Below are 26430 nucleotides of genomic sequence, written 5' to 3'. Positions count from 1 at the left end.
TCATTGATCCAAAGGGAAGGGGGTGCTCATAGGATGAGCAGAGAAACATCGCTTCATTGCACTATTAGTGAATAATTTTTTTGAGGTAGCTCCTAGAAGTTCGTAGGTCAGATAGATGGCAGAAGCAGAGATTGATGAAGCTATTAATTTTTTTTTTAGGATGTGCCATATTTCTTGGCACATTTGGTTCAGAATTGGAATTGAAACTGAACAATCAATTAAACATAAAAATATTTTTTAAAAAAATAATGAAACAAAAAGATACTTTTGAAAAATTATTTTTTAAAATAAACATAGCAAAATGAGATTTAAATACTAAAAAAAATGAGACTGATTTTTGGGGGATTGCGTCCATCATTCTTTTTTAGAATGAAAATGGAAATAGAATGCCTCCAAACCAAATAGCTGGAGTTAGTGTTATACATTCTCATTCTAATTCTAAAACTTAATTTCTCTCAACCAAATATATTATATTTTCTCCTGACTTGTTTGGTTCAAAATGTAAATTGGAATCCAAATGACCGATTGTATATTTTTTAAAAAATCAATGAAATAGAAGAATATTTTTAAAAAATAAAATTTTCAAAGTAAGCTTGGTGGAATGAGATTTAAAGAGCGAAGGAATGGCAGGATTGAGTTTTGAATGGTTGAGTCATTTCCAAATAAGAATAGAAATGGAAATCTTCCACTCAAATATTTGGAGAGGGAGCTATTTATTTTTATTTCCATTTTAGGGCTCATCTCCCCCAACCATGTAGTTACTAGACCCTTTTTTTTTTTTTTTGTAATACAACGGCGGTTCACACATAACGAATGTAGGCAGTTACTAGGCTCCTACTAACTAATATTGATTTACATTTTAGCCTGCCCTAACAGATATTCCGGTTCCTTAAACAAATTTCATTCCCAACGGTTCTGCGCATAATTTAATGCTCACATCTCAATCTAGCATTCAGCAACGACCCCGGGCATTGAGTTCCCATTCCCACATTCTTGGCATCCAACTGAATTAATCGAAATTTAAGAATAAAAATTGCTCCTATACGTACATGCACATAAGCATCTCTTCGACCACCCCTGGAGTGCCACGTAACCCCAAGTCCGGATACAGCTTCATTTTTTCCTCCGAACAGAAGTCTGAATGGTTTAAAAGCGTACATTGATATGACCTTGGATCAGGTGATCGCTTCCGCACCGCTGATCTACGGACCAACCTGTATCCAACTAGGACGGAGATCCCAACCACGGACAAACCTATATCCAACCGCGTGCACGGTAATTCCTATGCGGCACTGCATTCGCCGCCTGTTAACGTTGTCATGGGCGTCACCTTCCTTTGTTGTGGCAAATCTAGCTCACGCATATAAAGGTTTATGCGCTGGCGAAGATTCCCGGTGTCGAGTCCCACGCGTCGAACTCCGTCGCTTTCCGAGACAATCTCCAACCTCTATAGTTTTCTCCGTCAAACCGGTTGATCTTATCGAGCCTCCTCTCTCTCTCTCGCTTGCTCTCAGATGAGCGAAATCCCAAACCCTCGCTCGATCTCTAACCCTAACACGAGCCCCGGTGATCTCCTCTCATGGCTGCCCGCCTCCGAGCTTCACTGCCATCCGGCCATCTTTTCCCCTCCGCAAGCACTGATTCTCCAAGCGATGGCCCCTTCGCTGGATTCTCCGGGAAGCCCCTGGGAGCGTCCAACGTAAGCCGTTCTGCTCTTTCTTCTTCTTCGTTTCTACTTCGATGGCTTTATGTGCTCTCTCTTCACGATATGTTGTTGTTTTCTTAGATCTGCCGTTCGCCGCTGAAGATGGAAGGAACACGTAATGCACGTTTGAGAATTTTGGGATCCATCGAGTACGTTTAATTCTCGTTTTAATTTTTGATATCTGAATAGTTTAGACAGGAAAAAATAAAATTTGAGGTGAGAACTGTGTTAATTTGGTGGTTTTTGTTGCGTTTGAACTGGACGAGTTCAGGAATTTTCATCATAATTCATTTCTGTACGGTGTTAAGCTAAATCAGGGCTTGAAATTTTGAGAAGAATGTGGGTTGAAATGAGTAATTCTGGTTAGGATTTGGATGGATGGTAACCTTATGTCCACACACTGAGTTAGAACTAGTGGATTTGATCTGAGGAGACCTTCCAATTCAGGTGATCATCTATTTTTAAGGATCTCACAGATTTTTATGAGAGACCTTACGGTGTTTGCTGGTTGCTGGATTGTTTGGATTAGAAACGATCTTTGGGATATCATGGTTTCCCATTTTCTGTAAATGAAAACATAAATAATTAAATACGAAGACACATGTCAGTGCGGACAGCTGTCCTTTAGTGATTTCAAAAGTTTTCAGTGGACTTAGTGAGTTTTACATCAGCTACCAAATTTTGTGATATCTGTAATACCTACATGGCTACATATTGGTTTTTTCTTTCTTGTAAATACCTGAAAATAGGTGGCATTGCCTAGTTCTTCAAGAAGAGGCGATCCTATTAATTATTAAGTTATCATTCAATTATTATGGCAATTTAGAAATTTTTCTCTTTGAAAATAGAAATGAATTGCACAAGTTATGTAGATAATCATCTCTAGGACTCTAAACATCATCTTGCCTTTTAAGGGAAATATTTATTTAATTACAGGGAATCACCAGCTGTTGATGCCCAATGTAGAAAGAGTTGGTAGAAGAAAAGAAATGATTATACCTATTGAGTGCTGGTAATTGCTGGTGATTGTGACAAGCAAACTGACCCGCAATGTAGCATGCTGCAACTAGAGTGCAGGACCTGAGTTGTATGAGGAAATACTATATAATCCTTGTATTAATTCTTATGTAAACAGGCCTGTCATTTTAATCTTATTTTATTTTCTTGTCATGTTATGGGTCAGCACAATTACTTTTTATGAGCATATGGTGCAAGGTACTGGCCCAAACCGGACAGTACGGGGTGTAACATACCGTACCGGTTCGGTACCGGTACCCAGTATGGGTAGCGTACTAGCATTCGGTATGCCAAAAAGATTCCGTACCGTACCATACTGATACAGTGCTAGTGTCGCACTAATACGGGGTTTGGTACCGAGTCGGCGAATCTTATTTGTTAGTATTGTTGTTGGATTCTCCTAATCTCAAGAGCAAAACCAAATAGTTTAAATCATCTTCTCTACTTGAATATTGACACTCAGGAAGCATTTTTCTGAGAAAGAGGAGTGAAACATTGATAATGATTTGGAACAGAATCTGAAATTATTTTAATGTTGTTGTGAGAAAATAACAGAGTGACTTCCTTGACGTATAATCCTCTGGATCTGAAAATAGAGGTCTTTTGTTTAGAACCCTTTGGTTAGAGATATGATGTCTTTAACTCATTCAGCATTGGAGTTACAGTGCCAGCTGATGTGGATGATATTATAATCATAACAGCAAATATGTATGTTTCCTGCTAACTCATTAAGTATATGTGATTGAGGTGGCATGATATCTATTCAGCATATGGTGGCATGATATCTGTCAAAATATACGCAACTTTCAGAATATGTAAACAAGAACTATGACCCAAGGGTTTGACATATTTTGCTTAGAGGAATGTATGAACCAAATCATTGAAGAAATTGATGGAAATCATTGGGAAGCCATAGGCTTTTCCACTGCTATCTCCATATTTTTCTAAGTATTGAATTTGAACATGTTTCCAATAGGGTCTCCATGTGGTTCCTTTAATGTTTCCATCCTGTATTTTTATTGGGAAGAAAGCGAATTGAATCTATTCCCAAAACCTTAAATGTGCTTATTAACTATGACCAATGTTATGATAGCTACAATGCTTTTAGTTGTCCATCAGTTTAAATCTATGTTGTTTAATCTGTTGCATTAGAAAAGGTTGGTGTGCTTGTTGAGTCTTTTCTTTGATCACCATGTTATCACATGCTGCACATGAGTGTAAAATAGATCTCAATTTGCAGGAGAAAACCTACTTTCAAGACAGAGGCTTCAGAAGAACCTGTTGGCTTGAATCGGCAACTTACAGAATATGAAAAGCAGAGATTAGAAGGAAAAGATTGTGGTTTGGATCTATTTGAAGAGTTGAAATTTAGGTTTCGAAGGTTCAAAAAACGAAACTACATGTGAGTAGAAATGGATGCTGCACTTGAAAGAACATTTGGTTTTTAAACTGATCAAGGGTATGCCATTGACAGGGAAAATCTGGTTCACTATCGGAACCTTTCCCAACAGCAGACACCCAAGGTGGGTTTGCAAACTAAAATCATGGTTCTCATTCCTACCCTTTTACTCTTCGCCATACATATGTAGGTCTTGGTCCTTTTTCCTCAACCCCCCATTGACTATATTTAACCGCATAATGATTGTCCTACTTTTCCTGATACCTTTACAATAACATCACATAGAGACCACACTATTTAATACATTATTTAGCACACTTATCATAGGGTAATTGAGTAGTTTCCTGTCAACTGATTGTGTCAAGTGCAGTTTATGGTAATTGCATGTGCAGACTCAAGGGTCTGCCCTTCTGATGTTTTGGGGTTTCAACCTGGGGAAGCATTTACTGTGCGTAATGTGGCAAATCTGGTTCCACCATTTCAGGTATTGCTTTTGAGATAAAAATTACTTGATGTCACTGAATTGCTAAGTTGTTAAAAGAAAGCTTTGTTCTTTTGCTGTATGAGATTTTTGACATTCAGTAATTCTTCTTCTTCCCTTTTTTTTGCAGCATGGGGCCTCGGAAACTAGTGCAGCACTTGAGTTTGCTGTAAATTCTCTTGAGGCAAGGATTTTTCATAATGTTTATGCCTTTAATTATGCTTCTGTGGCTATGCATCTGCCCACCTTTTGAATCAGTTTACTATCCTACTTTGGAGCTGAGAGAAACTTTGCTCACATTTGTAGGTTCCTAATATACTAGTTATTGGTCATAGCCGTTGTGGGGGCATTCAGGCTCTTATGCGTATGAAAGAAGGTTCTGATTCCAGGTAACTGTGAATACAGGCATTGCCTGCATTTTTTACATAACTGACTTCTTTTCTGCTGTTATTTTTCTTGTGCAAGTATCATTTGAAGTGGATTCTTATTATTTGTCTATATTTTTTGCACATTCCAGAAGCTTTATTAAAGATTGGGTTTCCATTGGAAAGAATGCGCGGTTAAGCACAGAAGCTGCTGCTGGAAGCCTGAGCTTTGACATGCAATGCAGACATTGTGAAAAGGTACTAATGCCCCTCTTTCCTTCACAGCCACACAATATCTTGATCCTTTATGTGGCAATGTACACATGCATATACATATGTACTCAACATATTGTATGTATGCGTTATTGGCAGCTGACCATATCGTATTTGGGATTTGTTCGTAATGATGGACCCATAACCAGAATACTATGTATGCATCTCATTCACCAACACAATGCATGCATTCTTTGATTGTGCATTTGGCTTTTTATTGAGTTTGTGTACAGATACAGGATGCATGCATCACTTTTGATCCTGACCAGCCAAAAAGAGTGCATTTGCTGATATTAGCACTTTCTTTTCTTTATTTCCATCTCTAGACGTTTAAACTTTAAAAGTATGTTTTACCCTGTTAACTATGCATGCTTCTGCGCATCTGGGTGCATGTGTATCTATGTATATGTCATCTAACATTTATCTAAAACAAAATAGGATGTGTATCTATGTTTATATTATCTAACCTATATCTAAGACAAAATGGGAGTAGGAAATGGTGTGTCGATATCCCTCTGACATTTTTGCTGCTTTCTGCTTAATGTTTTTGGCATTCAGCCTTAAAGGTTGGATGGCAGTTTTAGAAGAAAAACATGCTGTTTTGGGTCTATAAACTGTGGGCACAGTATCTTGGGTATACGTCTATATGCTACTTTGGTGTTGAGCTATTTGTTAATGGAATGGTTTTCCTTATTACAGGAATCAATTAATGGCTCACTGCTGAACTTGCTGACATACCCATGGATAGAAAAAAGAGTGAGCGAAGGGGCACTCTCTCTTCATGGGGGCTATTATGACTTTGTCAACTGTACATTTGAGAAGTGGACGCTCGTGTACAGGGAAGGCTTGGAGGGTGGTAGCAAGTATGATATCAATGATCGCTCCTTATGGTCCTGAATCACAAACCCCAGGACAAGAACCATATATTTATAGCATACTCCGAAGATGTTATCTCTGCTGCCATCTCGTAGTTTCTGTTATATTTGAAAGCACACTTGTTAGAATTCAGCTTACAACATTAAAAAGGTCCATCTTTGATTTTGCACGATACTCTCCATGGAGTAGGCCATGGATAGACTTTTGTATCTAGCATTGAATGTAATGCCAACATTACCTAAGCAATAATTCAATCACTTCCTCATTATGTCAATACTTCACATGATAATTTGGATTTGATTTAAATTGACAGCTGTATCTGGTTCGATGCTATAATTATGGGATGTTGGTATTTGTTGAGTCTGTATCTTTTCATGAGAATGGTGTTATCATATGTCTGTTATTTTTATGCTGTCCTGGTAGATGATGAGCATCTGACTGTTTTGCTTTGAGGACAAGTTGGTCTTAGTTTTGTTCACCTCAGATCTGTTAGAGTCAGAATGATGCAGTTAATAACTTGTTCTTTTTTTCTTCTTTTTCCCTCTCATCTTGCTAGGTCATTAACATTTGCCCTGTCCTCGATGCAGCCGCTTTATTTTCTCGTTGAGAAAGTCCCAGTAGTTGTGTAGTTGTTATCGTATGCCTGCTATTTTTATGCTTGCCTGACAGAGGATGAACATCCTCTTTCAGTTTCTAAATGCCTTGTTTCAGGTTTTAAATTTTTTTTTTTCCTCCGAACTGTTGCAGTAAAAACAATGTTGTTAAAAAACCTATTCTTCCCATCTCCTTTGTGTTTTTTTTTTAATTTCCCCCCTAGGTCGTGAACATTTGTAGTGTCCCCGGTGCAGCTCCTTCATTTCCCTCCTGAGCAGTCTATTCTATTTTAGCTGTGGGTGCATCAATTACATTTTTCCAGTTAGATATTAATTTGTATTGAACATTATATGCATTTGGAACATGAGATTTTTTGTATTCCAAATCGCAAAAGAGTGAGAAGACGCAAGAGGAAACTAGGACTACTATATCATGAGTGACATTGGGGAAAGTTTGGACGTAGTGTCGAGGAAAATAATATGAAAAGCTGTATGCCCTCTTGTGAAGGGAATCACAAGTAGGGGTGGCAAAATATGACCCGACCTGCCAACCCGACCCGTGTTCGATCTACCATAAACAGGTTTGAGTTTGGCCTAAGCAGGTTCAGGTCATAAACAGGTTGACCCGTTTAACCTGTTTATTAATTTGGTCGGATACGGATTTTAGATGTCTGACTCGTTTAACTGTTTAACCCGTTTATAATTTGATACCCATAGGTTTTTTTTGTTTTTGTTTGTTTTGTTTGCTGGGAGTCTGGGAGACTGGGATGATCGGGCAGCCCAGTGGGACCACAGAGTCATACCATAGTTCCTTTCCTTTTTGTCTTTCGTTTAGCCCTTTTTTTGTTCCTGTTTGCTGGAGGGCCCGAAGCTCCATCTTCATGGCGGAAAATCTCCACCTCCTTCGAGCCCCACCTCCGCCGCAAGCAGTGGAAGATCTCCTCCTTCTTAGTCGGCGATCACCCCCGCCACCCCATGTCATCCAAGGACCCCTAAAAGCCCCCTCCAAGACTCATCCCCTCACCATCCTCAGCCCCGACGACCCCCGCGACACCCCCAGACGCTGCCGACCTGAAATCGAGCGGCGGGAGGACACCAGAGACGAAGGGTACCGGAAGTTTGATGACCTTTGGAGGGGAAATCCGAGAGTACGAGGGCGGCGGCGGGGGCTAGGGTTAGGGTTTCGGGCCCTCCCCTTTCTCCGTTCTCCTTCTTCGGCCCTCAAGACTCCGAGCCCACCCTAGCGGCTTAAGGTTAAGGTTCCGGCAGCGGTGATGAGAAGGTACGAGTTCTTCGTCTTCTTCCATGGGGAGTGGGGGTTTGCTGAAGGATGGGATCATGGGAGGAAGAGAGTAGGGTCGGCTGCAAGAGGGATTTGAAATTTTGAATAGATGGTTCTCCACCGCGGAGGGATTTGAAATTTGGGACTCTCATAGCCAGGCAAAATTTTGAATGGGAGGAAGAGATTAGGGCCGGCTACCCTAAATTTTTTTTTATTAAACAGATTAAACGGGTCAGGTCGAGTTACCTGTTTAATAAACAGGTCGGGTCGGGTTACTCATTTAATAAACAAGTCGGGTTCAGGTTGTAATTTTCTGACCTGTTTAATAAACAGGTCAGGTTCAGGTTTACAATTTTCTGATCCGACCTGCATCTGATCCGTTCCGTTTATGTCTAACCCGACCCAATTGCCACCTTCACAGGTATTAATATTTCAAGACACTCTGAACATCCTAACCATGCTATGTAAGTTACATAGGGAAGAGTTGCCGATTGGAGGGTATGAAAAGGAAAAGAAATATGAGTGGAATCCGATAAAGGCTATCGTTTCCCGGAACAAGTCTTCTTGCATGCTAGAATCTCCATGGAAAGGTGAACTATCTTTGGTCTTCTAGAATTTTGGGACAATCCATGTTTCTATGATCCCTTTAAGCTCTTCGTCATTCTTCCTTACCTCTCCCACTTACATGGATATTCAAAACTCCACCCACATGAATATTCAAATAATCCTTAAAATTGCGGGAATAATTCACAGCTTGCAGTTTCATGTGTCTTAAATCAGCGTAAGCCGATCTGCACCGATTTATCAGATTGCGATATTATTGATCGATTTGGTCGGATATATAGAAGTCTTTCTCCTTTTTATTTAGTGCGCTCTTATGTGACGAGAGATAGGATTTATCCAAAGACTATTGATCCCCCCCTGTAATAAAAGGGCTAATGGAAAATAGCAAAAGAGTAGTGTACGTGCAAGCATTCAGTCATACAGTTAAAATGGTAATAAGATGTAACTGAAGATTACTATTTACAGCTTACTGGGGGCTTTTGGTATATTCAGTCATATGGTTAGAATAGACTACAGCAAACCATATATAAGAATTCACCAACTTACTCCAACTGGTGCAACTACACCTCCATATTGATAACCAAACAGACCCTAAAGATGAGATGTATCAGGTAATATATAATGAGTTTAATGACTACAATAGCAAAATACCAACTGATGCAACAGAAAGAGACGAACTGATCTTTAACTAGGCAAATAGGATATGCAATTAGAATAGGCAAATATGATATGCAATTAGAATAGGCAAACAGGATATGCCACCTGATATCCTGCCCAATCCTTAACTATAACAGGATCGAAGCAGAGAATATATATTCTAAATGTTTGTGTTACATCATTTGTTATCTGTAGTAAAATATCTAGCACCCAGCTTTAGAGTCATGTGATCTCATGCTAAATAGTAAAGGGGTTTGTTTGCAAGTTTTTTATACAGTCAGCCTTGTTACGTCATCCAATTAAGTCAGAAATTTAGGATATATGGTTAGAAGTTTGCTTGAATTTAGGATAGTTTCATAAATTTTCTGCTATTGTTCCAAGAGAGTAATCTTGCTGATGGCTTGGTGGTGCAAATTTTAATCTACTTTGGAGAAACTTTCCATCTTTCAAGTAGAACTAACATGGAAAAGGTGGAGGGGAGAATAAAAGGATTCAACATGTATAAAAATGGCAAATCTTTTCTACAGTCTATGGAGAAATAAGACAAATGTGAACGAGAAACCCAAGACATTGGTTAGAGGGAAATCAATCTTTTACTCAAAGCTACTCATAAAACTGGAGGAACTGGTACCGCTCCCAAATTATCACTGAAATTTAATCCTTTTGGCTGGGCCTTGGTCAATGATAGGATCCATAGGAGGAACCTGAGGGTCTGCTGTTTGTTGGTCTTCTGGCCCTTTTTCTGCCTCGGAGCTTGAAGGAGGTGCATAGCCCTCTGGAAATGGCGGCGGAGGTGGGGCTGGTGGCAGCTGCAAAAAAAGAACAATATAGAAAAGAAATGCAAAAAGAAAAAATCAGGCTTCAGTTTCATGGTCTTTCTTTTAAGAAAAATGTTGTAGGAAAAGAGACAAAAGAAAAATGAATTAAAAAAGGGGGCTTCTGTTTCATTTCTTTCCTTAAGGAAAAAATATTGTAAGCAAAGATACAACACAGTAAAGGGCAATCTTATGTATCCAAAGTCCAAATAGTTTAAGAATTACTTGATCATACTATAAGTTCTTCTACCTACTTTACTAATAGCCATACAACACAAATGTCATATGTACATATACGGACGTGTCAGGCGGTTAAGCACATTTTTAGTAGGAAAGAAATAAAAGATTTTCTTACGTACATACCCTCTTAAATATTAGAATTTGTCTGAATATCCTTTCAAAATTTACATTTGCATATATACCCTTCTTTTTTCTTCTTTTATTTTGCAGATGTACCCACACTATCTAATGTCATTAAGATATTAATAGTTTAAAATTGAAATGATTGAAATACTCTTAATGGATAAACATGCAAAAGAAACATTTATAAGGGTATACATATAAATAGCAATTTTGCAAGAGTATTTATGCAATTTCATATATTCAGAGAGTATATATGCAAAAAAATCCATGGGTTTTTGCAGATTTTTGCGTGAATACCCTCCCAAAATTGATATTTGCATGCATATCCTCATAAAACACTATTTTTGCATGAATACTATTGACACAATGGTTCAGCTGACGTCAATAACCAAATCATATTTATTTAAAATAAAAATTAATTAAAATTATGAAATTACCTTTTTTTTCCATCAAACGAGTAACAGGTTAATGGTCTCGCTGGGAATTTACCCAACCCATTGAACTTCCCCTCTTCTCAAACTTCAAAGACATCTGATCTCTACTTTTACCATTGAGCTATAAAATTTATTTGTATTTAGACTATTTTCCAATTATTTATACTTATTTTCACTTGATATTATCCCCCCCTCTTTTATTTTTTTGTAATTTTGAATTGGGTACCCAACCTGACATGAATTACCTGATCCAAATAAAGATTAACTGGGCAGATTCGGGTACACCACGGACTTACTATTTTTGATGGGGCGGGTTTGGGTAGCAGAATTTTAAATGTGTTCGGGTTTGTATAAGGCAAATTTTGTGGGTACCCTACCCATTGCCATTCCTAGGCTTTGCTCGGGGATGATTAATATTGTTCTTCCACCCATGAGCATAGTAGCAAAGAAACTTGATCATTGCAACCTATTATGCGCCTTTGAGAGATTTTAATCTCTTTCTATATTCTGATTGATGCCCTCACATATGCCTTTATAACAATAAATATTACAAGTTGGTTTTGCTGGTTTTCAATTAAATAAGATATAATAGTTATTATAAATGAAGAAGAATAAATGAAGAAGAATAAAGTAGAACGATCTCATGATTAATGAAAGAACTTCCATAATTCTCTTTGTTACCAATCGTCGAATCTATCTCTTTCTTAAGCAATGTTTTCACAAAATCCATTGAGGCACACGCATTTGACTAATATGAGTGTTAAAACAAGTTGAAATAGACAAAAATAAAATTAGATTTTTTTTACGTGTATACCCTCCTATATATACAAAATTGTATGAATACCCTCACAAAATTGCTATTTGCATGTATACTTTTATAAATGTTTCTTTTTACATGTCTGCCCGTGAAAGGTATTTCAATCGTTTCAATTTTAAACCGCTAATTTCTTAACGACGTTGGATGATATGGGTACAGATGCAAAAAAAAAAAAAGGCATGCACGCAAAACAAGTATTTGATAAGGGTATGCATGCAAATATCAATTTTGGGAGAGTATTCACGCAAATTCCAATATTTATGAGGGTATCTACGCAAAAAAATTCAAAAAAAAAAAAATACCATGTTTATTACACTGTACAAGCACTCCAAGTTTACATCAAGATGTTTTTGCATACAAGTTTCCCACAAAATATGAATTTGTAAACCATTCATCATTTAAATTGGCATTTATTCACATGAGTTTTTACTCAACAGACCCTAAGTATTTAGGATAATATCGTAGTACAAACCTGTACCTTTCAAAAAGAAAAAAAAATATTTGGTTTTTTCCAGAAAACCCCATCTCAATCACTAAAGCCTTACTGTTTCTTAAATTTAATAATGAGCTGCACATGCTCAAATCTAGTTACTATTCGAGATATCCTTACTAATTTGGTGTTAGCAAACCCAGACCAGCGACCAAAGACCTGCCTGCCACCATGCCTGCAGCACACCATGTCACACTCACCCAGCAAACTCATTTTTAGTAGAAGCTTATGCTTTTCTAACTTACTTTATTATAGTTTACCAGATATTTATCCACCATTATTATTTGTGAACCAGATGACTGAAGATAGCCACAAGTGCACACATGGATGGTGTTCATGTAGCTTTGCACTGTGTTAGTTCATGAAATATAGGGACATGGCATTTGCAATCTCATTATGTCAATTAACTGATGACAGTTTTCTGAAAATTTGGGTGGCATATTGAGACATAAGCACCAGCCTGTCCATTGAGAGCTCTACCAAGTCTTGGTGGTTATAGTAATACATTTTACTTATGCAATAAACTACACGTTGAATTTTGCCATTTTAATATTTACATATGAAACAATTTTTTACCAATTTTGAAGAGTATTGAACTTTTCTGGTGGACTCAAAGGGCAATGCAGCCAAGGATTAGAATAAGTTCTGAGCGCATTTTCTCCCAGTCATGCTGAAACACTTTAACTGTTTCATGATTTTGGATAATTACAGCCATAAAGAGAGCAAAATTAATTTCATGTACGTGTTGTTAGATCTATTCAGTTCATGAGATACCAGACAGAATCTTTGAATCACCCTACACTAGCACAGACAAAGTAATATTGATCTTCCATTCTAACGGTCAAACACATTCTCTTTCCACTTAAAATCTAGTCCTTTGACTTTCTTTTGCTTCAGCCAAGTAATTTAATTTTTTAAATTGACAGCATCAAGTGATTTATATACAAATGTTTTCTAGGCACTCAACTTTCCAAACATTTTTAAAATCCAATACCTTGCAACTACACTTGCTCGACATTCAAACTACTCAAAGTTAAATAAGCTTTGGAATGTCTATTTGCGCTTAGACTCATATGTAATCTAAGTAAGAACAGTTCGAAGAGTTTGGTTTATAACATTTGTGATAATTTTTAAACCAACGCCCTTGTACAATGTAATCGTTATTAATACATTTCCAACAGTTCATTTTTCAAAAAAAAAAAAAAAAAAAACTTGATATCCATACGTTTCATTTTCAAATCACAGGCAAGAGTAAACAAGAGTGTCAAGAGTTTTCTTCCCTTTCTCTTTTAAGGGATAAGAAGTTTAAAGCATTTGTCATTTTATTTATATATGCAAAAAAAATTCTATGTTGTTTTGTCTCTACCACATTGTAACATGTAATAAATGTTGGCACAAGAATAACTTTATTCGGAAAATATGATCATGTCACCTTGCGTTGCAATGATGCAAGAATATGGTCAACTCGTTTTAATTCCTTGATGTCAATGGCCTCCTTTGCTGCCTTTGATTCAGAGTTGGTATCTTCATTTTCTGCCTCAGCTGCAATATAACATAAAACTATGTTTAACTTTGCAAAGCTAGAAAACACAAACAATTTTGGCATTCCTTACGGAAAGGAAAAATATGTAGATAACATGTATACATCATGCATGCTTGATTTTGAAAATCAAACCATGTACAATGGCAAATCCCCCTTCACCCCCACCTCCTAAAGTGGGAAAGAAGGGGGCTCCTTTTGGTCTCAGTTCTTTCTATCTGACAGGACAAACAAATAGGAAGGGATGGTTCTTTCATTGCATAGATAAAAGTGATACTATCAAAAGATCTCTCTATTACTTTAATAATTCATTTTACTTTAAGGGAAGTAGATTACATGATCATAGAATAACTTTTTCTGGGAATAGAGTGGTTATTCTCCACCACTCAGGTTTGAGCCTGAGACTTCTCACTTGGAGAGTTAAGGTACAAACTAGCTGAACTAACAGCGGTGGGTGGTCATAAACCTACAAAATGAAAGACAAATAATGTGGAAAAGGACACACAAGGATCAAAACACCCTCCTTCTTTTCAGTTTTATGGAGATACAGAAAAAGGGTATTTTTTTCCTTTAACTGCAGTCTGTAAACCTTTCTGATACCCCTAGTTTTTAAGCCTACTCTACTAATAATTATAGTGCACATAGGGTGTATTTAGAGTGTTTGAACATTAGTAAAATGGAACACACCGCTTGGCATCAAATAGAAATGGAAAAGCCAAAGTGGCATTTAGACATTCAATCAATGCATTGATGATTGACCATTTTGCCTTTTCGAATATATATAGTAAATTAGTTAAAATACTAAATATCCTTTGGCTCTTTGCATTCCATGAAGGATTAGAAACTCATATAAAAAAAGCTAAACTTCGTTTCAGTCAACCATAAAATAAACAGAGGAGGACCAGCCATAACAAATAGGGGTTTTATGTTTTTTCCATAACTAAAATACCTCTCCACCTAAGTTTATACTACAACCAGTCCACTAACATTAAAACATAGCAGAAAGCAGCAGAAATATGAAAAATAAAGAAAAATATAAATAAATAACGAAAATTCATATATCTAATAGCTAAACCAACTACACAACGACTTGACCTAGTGACTAGGAGTCCTAACTCCTAATGCATTAATTGTAGTTTTCAGTCCATGCTACATTTATCCACAAATTTGTTGACACCCAGTGTCTACATTAATAGGAGGGGCTTAATAGGTGACCATGTGTCCTCTTGGTAATAGATTTTGCTTATGGTAGAATTTGCATACAATAGTTCTACCAATCACTCCAGTGCTCACAGTCCTTTTAGGAGTGCCAGGGTCATAAACTTAGGAACCTGTAGATCTCATTCCCTTGCCACCTGAGACCAGACCTAGTGAATATTCTTTATCATTTGCTAGGCATTTGCATGACTTGTATCATGAGATCAAATGTTATTTTAAGCAATGAGGTACTCAGATCTCTATCACATATTTTTAAAGTTTCAAGAAAAAGTGTGATGGTATGCATCCATCATAAGAGAAGCTTCATGCAAAGAACGCAGGCTGTACAAGATAGATTATCCATAGAATCAATGCCGGTGCCTATGTTCCAGTTAAGGACCTCATTCTATACAAGAAACAACAAGCAATCCTATGAGTGGACGTCCTGTTGCAGACCCTTCCTCTCTATCACATTATCGCCATTCCTCCACCATTTCTACAGTACATACCTCTCGTATACCATCACCACCACCTTTCCTTGAGAAGAGAGAAGAGATTGAGGACATTTGCAATGATCAGATCATGGGCAAGGATAATTTATTATTAGCTACACATAACAACAAAAGAAGAGCTACAACAAATTAATCCAAGAATAGGTCGCTTAAGGCAGATTCTCCAAGCTGGAGAGAACTAATAAAGACTATCACAGAGTTTCAAACCTACCATCGACATAGATGCTGGGCACGAACAGGTTTGCAGATAGACGAGATGTAGATGAAAAGCTTTGATTAATATAACAAGACTTGATTGAGTTCTAGTAATTAGGTGAGTTCATTTTTTTTGGTTGTTTTAGCCATTAGATTTATGAATTTTTGTATTTTCTTTGATTTTTGTTATTTTTCATATTTCTGCTGTTTTCTGCTATGTTTCTAATGTCAATGGGTTGATTGTAGTATAAAATTAAGTGGTGTATTTTGGTCATGAGAAAAATCCATGGTTATTATGGCTCGCTCCCCTTCTCTATTTATAAATGGTATGACAGAAATGAAGTTCAGCTTTTTCATATCTGAGTTTCTTCTCCTTCGTGCAAAGAAACCTCTCTGGAGCAAGTGAAGGTATGATGTTTTCCTCTCTCCCCTCTCTCCTATACATTTTGGTTTTCTTTTTTCCTCCCTCTTTTCTATTAAGCTGTTATTGTTTCAAGTTTTTTCTTTCTGGGGTTTTAAACCCTAAACCTACCCACCGATAAACTTAAAAGCCTATACTTATCTGCCTGAAATCTTACAACAGCTAGCCTTTTTTTGGCAGCCAGCCTATTGCCAAGTTTGCAGAACCCAGCTACTGGTTCCGATGCCTAAGAGCCAAGCTAAGGGATGCTACTGAAGTGCTGCTACTACTACTGCATATGCTGCTCACTAAGGAGCTGGGACTAGCTCCAACTGCTCTAGCTTTGTCCTTTTCATCATTTCTTTATTTACTAACAATCCAAACCAGCCACTGTCCTTTGAAACTCATCTGAAACCTTAAGTTTAGGGCCACTGCAGATCCTAGTATTGCATATTCTATCCACTAATTCACCACAAAAGGGATCTTGATGCACTTCCAAAGTTGCTGACCATGAAAATCTTATGCACAATGCTGCTGATTGGTGTGGAGATTGATAATTGATTTACCTAGAGGAGCCTACAAGGATTGAACAAACTTCATTCCCAAAGTAACCTTCTAAATTATGATCCTGTGTAGAATTCTAGCTGTATATTGTTATTTTAGTTGCTGAAATATTTACTTCTGATCTCACCAGGCACACTGCATGCATTGTGTTGAATTTTTCTTGCATTAGGTTGGTTCACATATCATGGATTCTTCATATTTACTTCATAGACATAAATTCTGTAACAATTTAAGGGTGCCTTCACCATTTGTTTAGTTTCAGATTTATTAAGTTCATTCTTGCTTATACATTACAGCTTAGAGGTGCATATATGGTCTCCCCTTAGGTTATCCTATATCACAAAAGGAACAATGATAAATCTTAGAATTACCATGCACCCATGCAATCATTTACTTATGATATACGACAATTCAACATCTACAGTCCAGAATCCTCCAAATCAACTTGTAGAAAGCAATCTAAATGAATTTCTATGCAACAATGCTGTGGTACCAAAACACTCTTTATGTCTCCCAAAGTCCCATATCTTCAACACCTAATGCAACTTTGATTCCCCAGGCAAAAATACCTCATACCTATGATAATCTTTCAACAATGACTTGATGCTCTATATCTTCATGAAAGGGATTTGTTATTAAAAGATTCAAAACAAACTGTACTGGGCATGCAAATGGCCTCTGACCATATGCACGCTTGCAAAAACATATGCATGTATACACGTGCATCTATGCAAATCTGTGTGTGTGTACATGTGTGTGCTGCACTTGCACTACTATGACCATCCCAAGACTGGATGGAAAAGTTGGAGTGTTAACGCTACATGGATACTAGTTTCATAAAAAGCACATCATACTACAAAAGTCCAAGAATAAGGAGGGGTACTTTAATCTTTCTTGAAAGATTCAAGAAGATAAAACCTAAATGGAATTTGTGAAAACAGATACATAAAAGGCTTAAATAATATCAAAGGTAGCCCCAAATAAGAATTCATGGTAAATGAGGTTCTAAAGCTGACCCCAAATAGTTGGGATTTAAGCCTAATGGTTATGGTTATGAATAGGTGATTATTTGTGTAAGTCTGCACACATGCGCATGCAAAACTAGAAGCACATGCAATGCATGTTAACATGGATAAAGAGAGTTTAAAAGGTTTATTAAAATAGATAAAATTAGTTTGGTTAGAAAAAGCTTAAGTACAAGAAAAAAGGTCTAGTTAAGAGTAACAAGGGAGGATCTAGAAACAATAATGTGTTCTTAATTGTTTCAAATCTCTTAAGATATTGTCTAAATGGAGTCAAGTCTGGCAATGAGGTTGTGCGGTAAAGGGCCCATCCAATTGACAGTCAAGAAGCAATCAATAATTGATGCATGCCCTCTTTCAGCCCAAATCACATAAATTACAATCTTATCAGCCAAATTTGGGGTGATGTCCTGTCAGTGGAAAATACATGGTAGGCCATCCAAATTGAGAATCCGCATCACTGATCATGATATCTAACATCTAAATTAAATGGACATTATACAAGTTCTTGTTTCAAATTTCTTAGCATAGTGTTAAATGGAGTCAATCTTAGAAATTTGGCTAACAGACAAAAGGCCCATCCAGTGTGGTCTTAGTTGTCTAATACAAATAAGAGAGGCGGCCAATACGCATGGTCTCTTTGCACACAAATCATATGCATTGAGTTGAGGTACATCACAATCCTACAGACCAGATTTTGGCCCAAATATAATTGGTGCAACTATATGGTGGACCATCTAATTTAAAAATCCACATCGCTAATCATGAAGTATAACCTATAAACTAGAAAATAAATGTTACAAGATTTTTCGACCATGCAACAAGTGTTTACACGTGTGGAAGGTTTCCAATATCATGATAACAAATTTCAGATTAGAAGATATTAATTGAAAACCATGATACTTCTCATGATCTATGCAAATGCATTAGCAAAAATTGTCTATTTGAGTAGCTTGAATCCATAAACTAAATAAAAGCATTTGGTTATTCTAAAATCTTACTCATTTTGTGATATTCAGTTCATGGTTAAAGAACCTTTTGAACCTTCAAAAACATTTACTCTTTGCTTTTTAGGCAACTTAAATGTTATAAACGATATTATTTTGAGAAGAAATAAAGGGTTTCTTGGGCCAGGTTCCGCACTTCGGCCTCTCTCTCTCTCTCTCGTGCACATGTACGTGCGCTCACCCAATCTCTCTCATTACTTCTATTTTTGATATCCGCCAATATTATTTATGCTTTCACTTTCTAAACATCATTATTCCTCTTTGGTAGGACTCTTAATATTATGAGGAAATCCCAACTGGCTTTCTTTTTGAGCCTTCGTGCAATGGTAAGTTGCTCCATTGTGACCAAAGTGTCACAGGTTCGAAACACGAAACCGTCTCTCTACGCGCATGCATAAGGCTATGCACATCTGACCCTCCTCAGACCCTATAGAGTCTCATGCATTGGGCCGCCCAACCAGCTTCTCATTTATTTTTGCCCTTATTTATTTCCTATTATTTGTTTTATTTTTTTCTTAATACCTATAGGATTGGGACTTTAGTGCTAGTCAAGGCATAGTTGTCTATAAATATATAAGCCCCCTACGTCTAGGGATATACTAGATTAACAAAATTTGCTTATTAGCTTTGGAGGTATTGATCCCCTCAAAATGGTTGAACAATCCTTCTACTTTTTTCTTCTATTTTTCTCTATTTTTCTGCTAAAAAAATCATTGATAGGAATTGGGTTCCTATCATCTCGGTATCAGAGCATCAATCCTGTGCATGAAGAGACGCTTTGCATCACCAATCTCAAGTTTATGCTATGGCTTCAAGAGATTCAGCCCGACAAAGTAACCAGTTGAAAGCAAAAAATAATTCAACCGATCAACAGCTTGCAGAGATGAAAGAGTTGCTCGCAAACCTTTCCCAACAACTTGTGGCACTTAGCATGATTGCAAATAATAGCCGAATTGATCAAGCATCAGGTCTGGCTAATAATAGAATCGTCGTTTTGATGATGATGGCAATGATCATGATTTTTGTCCAATTAACCATACGATCAAGGACGTGGTTATCATGGAGATCAATATTGTCCTCACATAAAAGTGGAGTTTCCTCGGTGGGAAAGCAGTGATCCGATTGGATGGATTTCACAAGCCGAGAATCTTTTTTGCTTCCACCAAACTCCAACTGAATCAAAAGTTGAGATTGCTTTCATCAATCTCGAAGGAGATGCCATCCATTGGTATGGCTAGCTCAAGTCATGCCATGGCATAGCCGCTTGGGACAAATTTGTTAATGGTCGTGTGGCAGACTTCAATCTAACTGAATATGAGAACAAGGATGGCGAGCTTGTAAAAATTCGACAAACAACTAATATGTTAAGAGTATCAAAAGTCAATTCGAGCAACTCTCCTACTACGCACATGATTGGTCTGAATGTTAACTTCAAGTTCATCGCTAGACTTCACTGGACATTCATTATGAAGTTAAAATAAACAACCTCGCACTATGCCCATCTCCTATGCACATCTGCATGAAGAGAAGTTTAATGATAAGAATCAGCACAATGACATAATTGTCAGCAACTAACCACCTGAGGCAACTCGTGATGGCAGTGGCGATTGTGATAGAAATCTTTGTAATGACAACAACAACCATGACCATCATCCAATTGATTGTGTCCTTGAAAAAATATAATTTGCAAGCTTCTAATAAGGTGCAAATATTGGAGAAGATGGAGAGGAATAGCTCAATCATGATTGATCAAATGGTAGATAACTTCAAGAATGATTAAGCCACCTCAAGTGCTAGTGATTGACAATCAGCCATTTGAAAGTAGTGTAATCATGGAAGATTCAATTATTGAAAGTGTGGAGGAGATGATCAATGAAGATTCAACAATTGATGGAATCATTGAAGTTGTGGTCGTGAAATAATCAAAGGATAGAAAATGGGATGGATATTATTGAGAATCCAATTATCAAAGAAATCATATTCAGATGATGATCATGATTGAACTTCAACATATGAAGATTCCTTTTTATGTGGATCCACCAACAGTTGCCACTATTTGATTGTTCCAAAGTGGCTATGGAAATCATCATCATCAACCATCTCAAGTATCCAACAATTCCATCATTGATCTCACATACAAAAAGCAAATATTTAAGATGCATGAAGTACTTATCATATGCTATTTGATTGAGGAAAATCTTCACTACAGCTCAACCTCGAGGACAAGGTTGATTTGAAGGACAGAGGTATGATACGACTCCTAATATTATAAGAAAAAACCCCACCAGCTTCTTATTTATTTTTGTTCTTATTTATTTCACATTATTTGTTTTATTTGGTTTTCTAGTACTTACAGGATTGGGTCTTTAGTGTTAGTCAAGACATAGTGATCTATATATATGTAAGCCTCTTGAGCCTAGGGATTCAAGTAGTGGATCAATAAAATTTCTTCTACTTTGGAGCTCAATCCCCTCGAAGTGGTTGAATAATCCTTCTACTTTTTCTTCTATTTTTCTTTATTTTTCTGCTGAAAATATCATTGATAGAAACTGGGTCCTTATCGCTATTATTCTCTGCAGAAGTTAATTCTGTGATCTGATTTTCTCTTATAAGTCTATCAAGGACAATCACCAATGGGTGAATTGCCTTTAGAAAAATGTTCTTCTGACCTATAGCTCTCTAAAATCCTAAAAGAAATCTCTTGAGATTTCAATAATAGCAAAACACAAGTTTCCACCCAGTAACAAGACAGCAGCAGAACTTCTGGACCTAACCCTCATCTAATCCCTTCCTTAGGTGAGCCTATGCCTTCATAAGCCACCTCATGTGGTCGTCACATGACCATTTTTTTCAGATTAGTAAGAATGCTACTAATATCGAAGTTTCTTTTAGTGCGATCATGAATGTAAAACTGCAGTGGCACAACCAGATACTTAGATGCAAAAAATGAAGTAGGTATAATCAACATAATAAAAAAATCCTAAATTATTCAATAAGAGTAGCAACTAGCAAGTGTGTAGGCTTTTTGATCTTATACCATAACCAATCTTCTCCAACTTTGAGGATGCTGTATTGAAAGCTTTTGATATATGATAAAGAGCCCTGCCCTGCAGTGAATTGAGGTATGTAATAGTTAAAAGAGAGAAATCTTCCAAGAGTGACTTCAAATCAATGTTTAAGATAATAAAGTTTGGAAGATAATAGTAACTCTTGCCTAACTTCTCTATAAAACTATAACTCCAAAACACTTGATTACAAACACTTTCCCAGTCAGACTTAAATACAACAATAAGTTACTTTTATTTATTACGCCATACATACATTCATGAACTATAAAAGCACCATAAAGAGTCTAGCACAAATTAACACCTAATGCAGAAGCATTCGGTTCCTCTATAATGCCAATAGAAATAATATTATGAGGTTCTTTAGTAACCTTATCAGTACTTTCATTTAGAGGCCAAAATGCCATTTCTACAACCATAAGAGCTTAAAGGACATCATAAGAACTTAAATTAAAAAAAAGAAAAAAAAACAGATGTAGAATCATTGATTTAAATAAATCATCGAGTAGGGGACAAGCATCACCTAATTCACATTTTCCTCTTGTTCAGAAAACTAGAAACCCATATTGACGTGATCATAGGGTTCTCCAATTTCACTTTAAATAACACCTTTGGTCCTTTTTCCTTTATGCAACAAATATATAAACTCATTAATAATAATAGTGTAGTATCAATAGTTTAATGCTCTAACATACCAAAACTTAGCCTCTGCAGTAAGCATGATGATCAAAATGATGTAGCATACAAGTATGCTTTTTGGGGAATATAACAAGGTTGTTGTTAGAGGCACATGTGCCATTTTTCTCATTTTGGTTTGCACAAAAGTGTGATGGCAGAGATTGATAAATTTAATAACACTTTGTTATAAGCATTACAAAATCATGAAAAAATATTAAAGTTGGGTTCCCAAAAGAAGAAAATAACAGTCTGGTAAGCTTGATTTTGTATCAAAGTGTCCTAATCAAAGGCATATTCACCACAGGAATTTTTTATTGATAATAAATGCATAAATGCTTGCTATAGAAGAGGACAAAGTTATGCATGCAAGCTTAACTGAAAAAAATCTAATGATAACATTAATTTGGAGGGGATGTAGTATGTTTAGAGATGGCAATTTTTCCAAAGACTATCAACATGATTCAAAGAAGAATTGCAACACGAGTGCTTCCTTTGGTGCTAGTGAAAAGGTCTCTGAAAGGTTATTTTTAAGTCTGATAAAGCTTGACAATCTCTAGCAGCTTGAGCTAAAGCAATAATGATAATATGTTACAACTTCTAAGTTTTACTTGCAAGTTCAAAATAAATTTACAGACTACAATATATATCTTGAAAGTAGTTTTATCAATTATGCACATTATATATGACTTAGGGCATGTTCAATTGCTAAATGTCGAAATAATATGAAAATCTAAAAACACAAATGAAGATTTCAAATTAAAGATTAAGTAACCTTTTCAAAGTCTATTCCTGGCCAATGGGCTATAAGTCCATCACAAATATTTGGCAAATCATCTCTACAATATGCAATTTTGAATGGAAAATTGAGGTTTACAAATACTTGAAAAAATAAAGAAAAAGTTCTAATCTGGTTCTTCATCATGTATCAAGCTACCAACTAAATATACCGAAACAAAACATTTAAATAAGGTGCTGGCAAACATGATCAATTTCCACAACCCAGACAAATGTCAAATTTTCTGGCGACCAGACAGTTTTTTATGATAAAAAAATGAAAATTTCCATTAGCACACTCAGTACAGTTATAGTAGGTAAGGCAGAAATCAAAAAACAATTTTCACAAAGGCTCTAAAGGCCAACTTCCGAAACTAGAATATGCTGTTGCCCTAATTTATATCTGAAAAGGAAACCTGGCCTCAAGTGAATATGCCACTACAGCAGATTTTCCCATGGAATTGTGCTGGAAGAATGTGGTATTTATATTTGAATTTTGTATTTAATTGTTGATTGCATTGCTCTACATTGATTATGGTTGATTGAAAGGAAAATGCAGTTATCCAAATTCTGCAAGCAATCGGTTCAATTTCGCATCATCATCCTCATTCTCTATTACAAAGTTGACATGTTTGCTATTAAATGTTACCCACAAAGAATTAAACTAGAGTAGCAAACAAAATAATATGGCTGGGAAAATCTTATCAAATTTCATACCAAATCCAATCTTTCTTCACCGGCCCATGCCAAATTAACGACAAACAAATGATAAATAAAAGTTTGTCAGTATTTTCTATTGTCAAGTTTGCATTCGTGACGATAATTCTTTAACCTTAAAAAAGCATAAAATTTCATATCAGAAAACTTATCCCCGATCATCAATTATCCCCCAATAAGCAGCAAAATCCTCGCTCACGCAGTCCAAAAAGTACAATAAAAAGGAACTCACCATGCGGGCGGCGAAGATATTGCAGAGCTGCGGCGCCTGGTAGATGGAACCATCGAGAATATAATAAGTGAGCATCGGGTTGACCTTTTCCGGCCCATCTCTCTTCTGCTTCCGGATCACAAACAGATGCGGCTCCATCACCTCGCTCAGCACGTACTCAATTCCCGTCATCTTCCTATAAATCCCACGCAAAAGAACGAAAAAAATCATACAATGAACTCAGAGAGAAGACGAAGGACGAAGGGGAAAAATAATTGGGGGAAAGAGAGAAGGGAGGAGGAAATTTCCGGAGAAGTACGAACGAGAGGTGGGAGAGATCGAGGGGGTGGATGGAGCGGGAGCGGAGCTGTTCGTTGTTGCAGGACCAGTCGTAGAAGGGGGAAAGGGCGAAGTAGTCGAAGACGAGGCTGCGGTCGAGCGGGTAGGTGTTGAGCCACAACTGGTCCCGGAAGCAGATCCCGGTCATGTCCGTCCCGGGCGGCGGAGGCATCCCCGGGGGGTTCCCCTCGCCCCCCGCCGCCATCGCCGCCACCTGCCCCGCCGGTGGAAGCGGCGTCGCCGCCATCGAACTGTCCTCTTCTCCGGCTACCTCGAGTAGTAGTTCGCCGCCTGTGGTGTAGAGAGAGAAGACCGGGAAAGAGGCGTGGTGAAGAAGGCGAGGGAGATGGGGCAGGCAATGGAGGTGGAGAGAGATGAAACCGCGTACAGAAAATAGGATTTCAAAATTTTATTTTAAACATATTTTTCTTTATTTTTTTTTTACAAATCACGACCTTGTCACGTGATTGATGTTAGAGAAATCATAATGTATCAAACAATCAAACGTAATGCTCGGTGAAAGTTAGTTTTCATTCCAACAATAACAAAAATATCAAAACCTAAAAAATAATATGAAAAGTATTAGTATTTGAAATATTTTATTAAATTCAAGCAAATGTCATGAAAAATACAAACTTACGAAAATCATCAATATTTTGATATTATTAATATTTAATTTACTTGAGACGTAAAGATAATCTATATTATGTGCAATGTCCACGATTTAGATTGATATTTAACCCATTATTTTGCAGGTTTAGATGGTTTTCACTGTACTTTTAAGTTTTTAAGTAACTCAAGCAACAAATATGTTGATCAGGGATAATTTTGATTGCTGATTATGATATATTTAGTATGATATTTTTCTACTAAATTAGATTTTTTTATAAATATATTTTTATATACTTGATTTTCTATTGGAGGATATACATGAATTAATATATTTCATTTTTTAAAAAAATATCGGACGGCACGGAATACTGTTCGTTAGATTGGATCCAACAAGCCGATTTTCTAGCTGTCACTTCACTTTATTAGTTTTGGCGAGCCGAGCACTGACCAGCTGACGCAGTAAAATAAGCACGTCAAACAATATTGGATATAAGAAAATATTTAGTTGGAAGATGCCGGACTCTAAAATAAAAATAAAAATAGAATGAGCGGCTTCTATCTCAAGTTGCTTAGTTGGAAAGATTTTTATTCTGATCTTGATATTAGAAGAGAATGAAAATATTTTAATTCTTTAAAATTTAATCCTTACTCTTTTTTAGTATTTAAATTATATTTTAATTTTAATTTTGATTTCGATCATGAACCAAATAATTTAGAGATATAACCCCTCCAATTTTTATTCCAATCCATTCCAATTTCAGTTTTAATTTTAATGGCAAATCAAATTGTGCCGTAAGTTTCTCTTTTGAATTACACAAAATTTGGCTTTCACAGAATACACCGCACCAAACCAATCACCACTATAAATGAATTCTTCATGCAAAAAGATCAACTTCTAAAATGCAAAAAAATTAAATCCAAAAAAAAGCACAATAACATGATATTGGAATAAAAGCCTCGAAAATCTAAACAAACTTATTCATGAAATATATTATAAATTTAAATATAAAAACTAGGGTGCCATGTGGTTTTTATTTTATTTCCAAATTTTAAAATATAAATATATTTAGTATAATCAATTATTTTTAAAATATAAATATGATTATAATAATGATTGAGATGGTGATGGTAGGGACATATACAAGAATTATTATGATGGCGGTGGGGGTGACAATGATGATATGACAAAGATCATAATGATGAGAGTGGTTTAGCAAGATGGTTGCAGCGACACGATAGTGGCAACGATGATAATATTAATGGAGATGGTGCCATGGCAACGATGACAATATTAATGGAGATGGTGCCATTGGTGGTAAAAGACATGAGTTATTATTTCAGAAAATAGCAAAAATAAGAATTTCTTAGTTTATTTTTAAAAAAATAAAAAATTATAATAGAAAATTAAAACAATACCATAAAGCGTATCTTTTTATCCCGATTGCTATAATCTTGTTTTTAGAAAT

The 26430-nt window shown here is 36.4% G+C and overlaps 2 protein-coding genes across 2 annotated transcripts; one reads left to right on the top strand and one right to left on the bottom strand.

Annotated features, from left to right (window-relative positions):
* The first annotated feature begins 1455 nt into the window (after positions 1-1455).
* Positions 1456-6390, top strand: LOC103695441 (beta carbonic anhydrase 5, chloroplastic-like). The gene is made up of 9 exons (XM_008776774.6): positions 1456-1699; positions 1787-1854; positions 3963-4124; positions 4197-4245; positions 4492-4605; positions 4733-4786; positions 4909-4991; positions 5120-5225; positions 5940-6390. Exons 1-9 carry the CDS (start codon positions 1580-1582, stop codon positions 6135-6137), a joined length of 954 nt encoding a protein of 317 aa, XP_008774996.4. The 5' UTR covers positions 1456-1579; the 3' UTR covers positions 6138-6390.
* Positions 6391-9683: 3293 nt separating this feature from the next.
* On the bottom strand, positions 9684-24755 carry MED6 (RNA polymerase transcriptional regulation mediator-like protein). Its single transcript, XM_088711645.2, has 5 exons — positions 24337-24755; positions 24035-24209; positions 21606-21675; positions 13564-13673; positions 9684-10021 (listed from the first exon to the last, which is right to left on the bottom strand). The coding sequence occupies exons 1-5, from the start codon at positions 24597-24599 to the stop codon at positions 9857-9859; spliced, it is 783 nt and encodes a 260-aa protein (XP_088567771.1). The 5' UTR covers positions 24600-24755; the 3' UTR covers positions 9684-9856.
* Between the last annotated feature and the right edge of the window lie 1675 nt (positions 24756-26430).

Source organism: Phoenix dactylifera, chromosome 15 (assembly GCF_051530095.1).
Source record: "Phoenix dactylifera cultivar Ajwa chromosome 15, Ajwa_hap1_PhDact_Kaust_v1.1, whole genome shotgun sequence".
NCBI lineage: Eukaryota > Viridiplantae > Streptophyta > Magnoliopsida > Arecales > Arecaceae > Phoenix > Phoenix dactylifera.
Note: the sequence above shows the minus strand (reverse complement) of the source record. Positions and strands in the feature narration are given on the sequence as shown.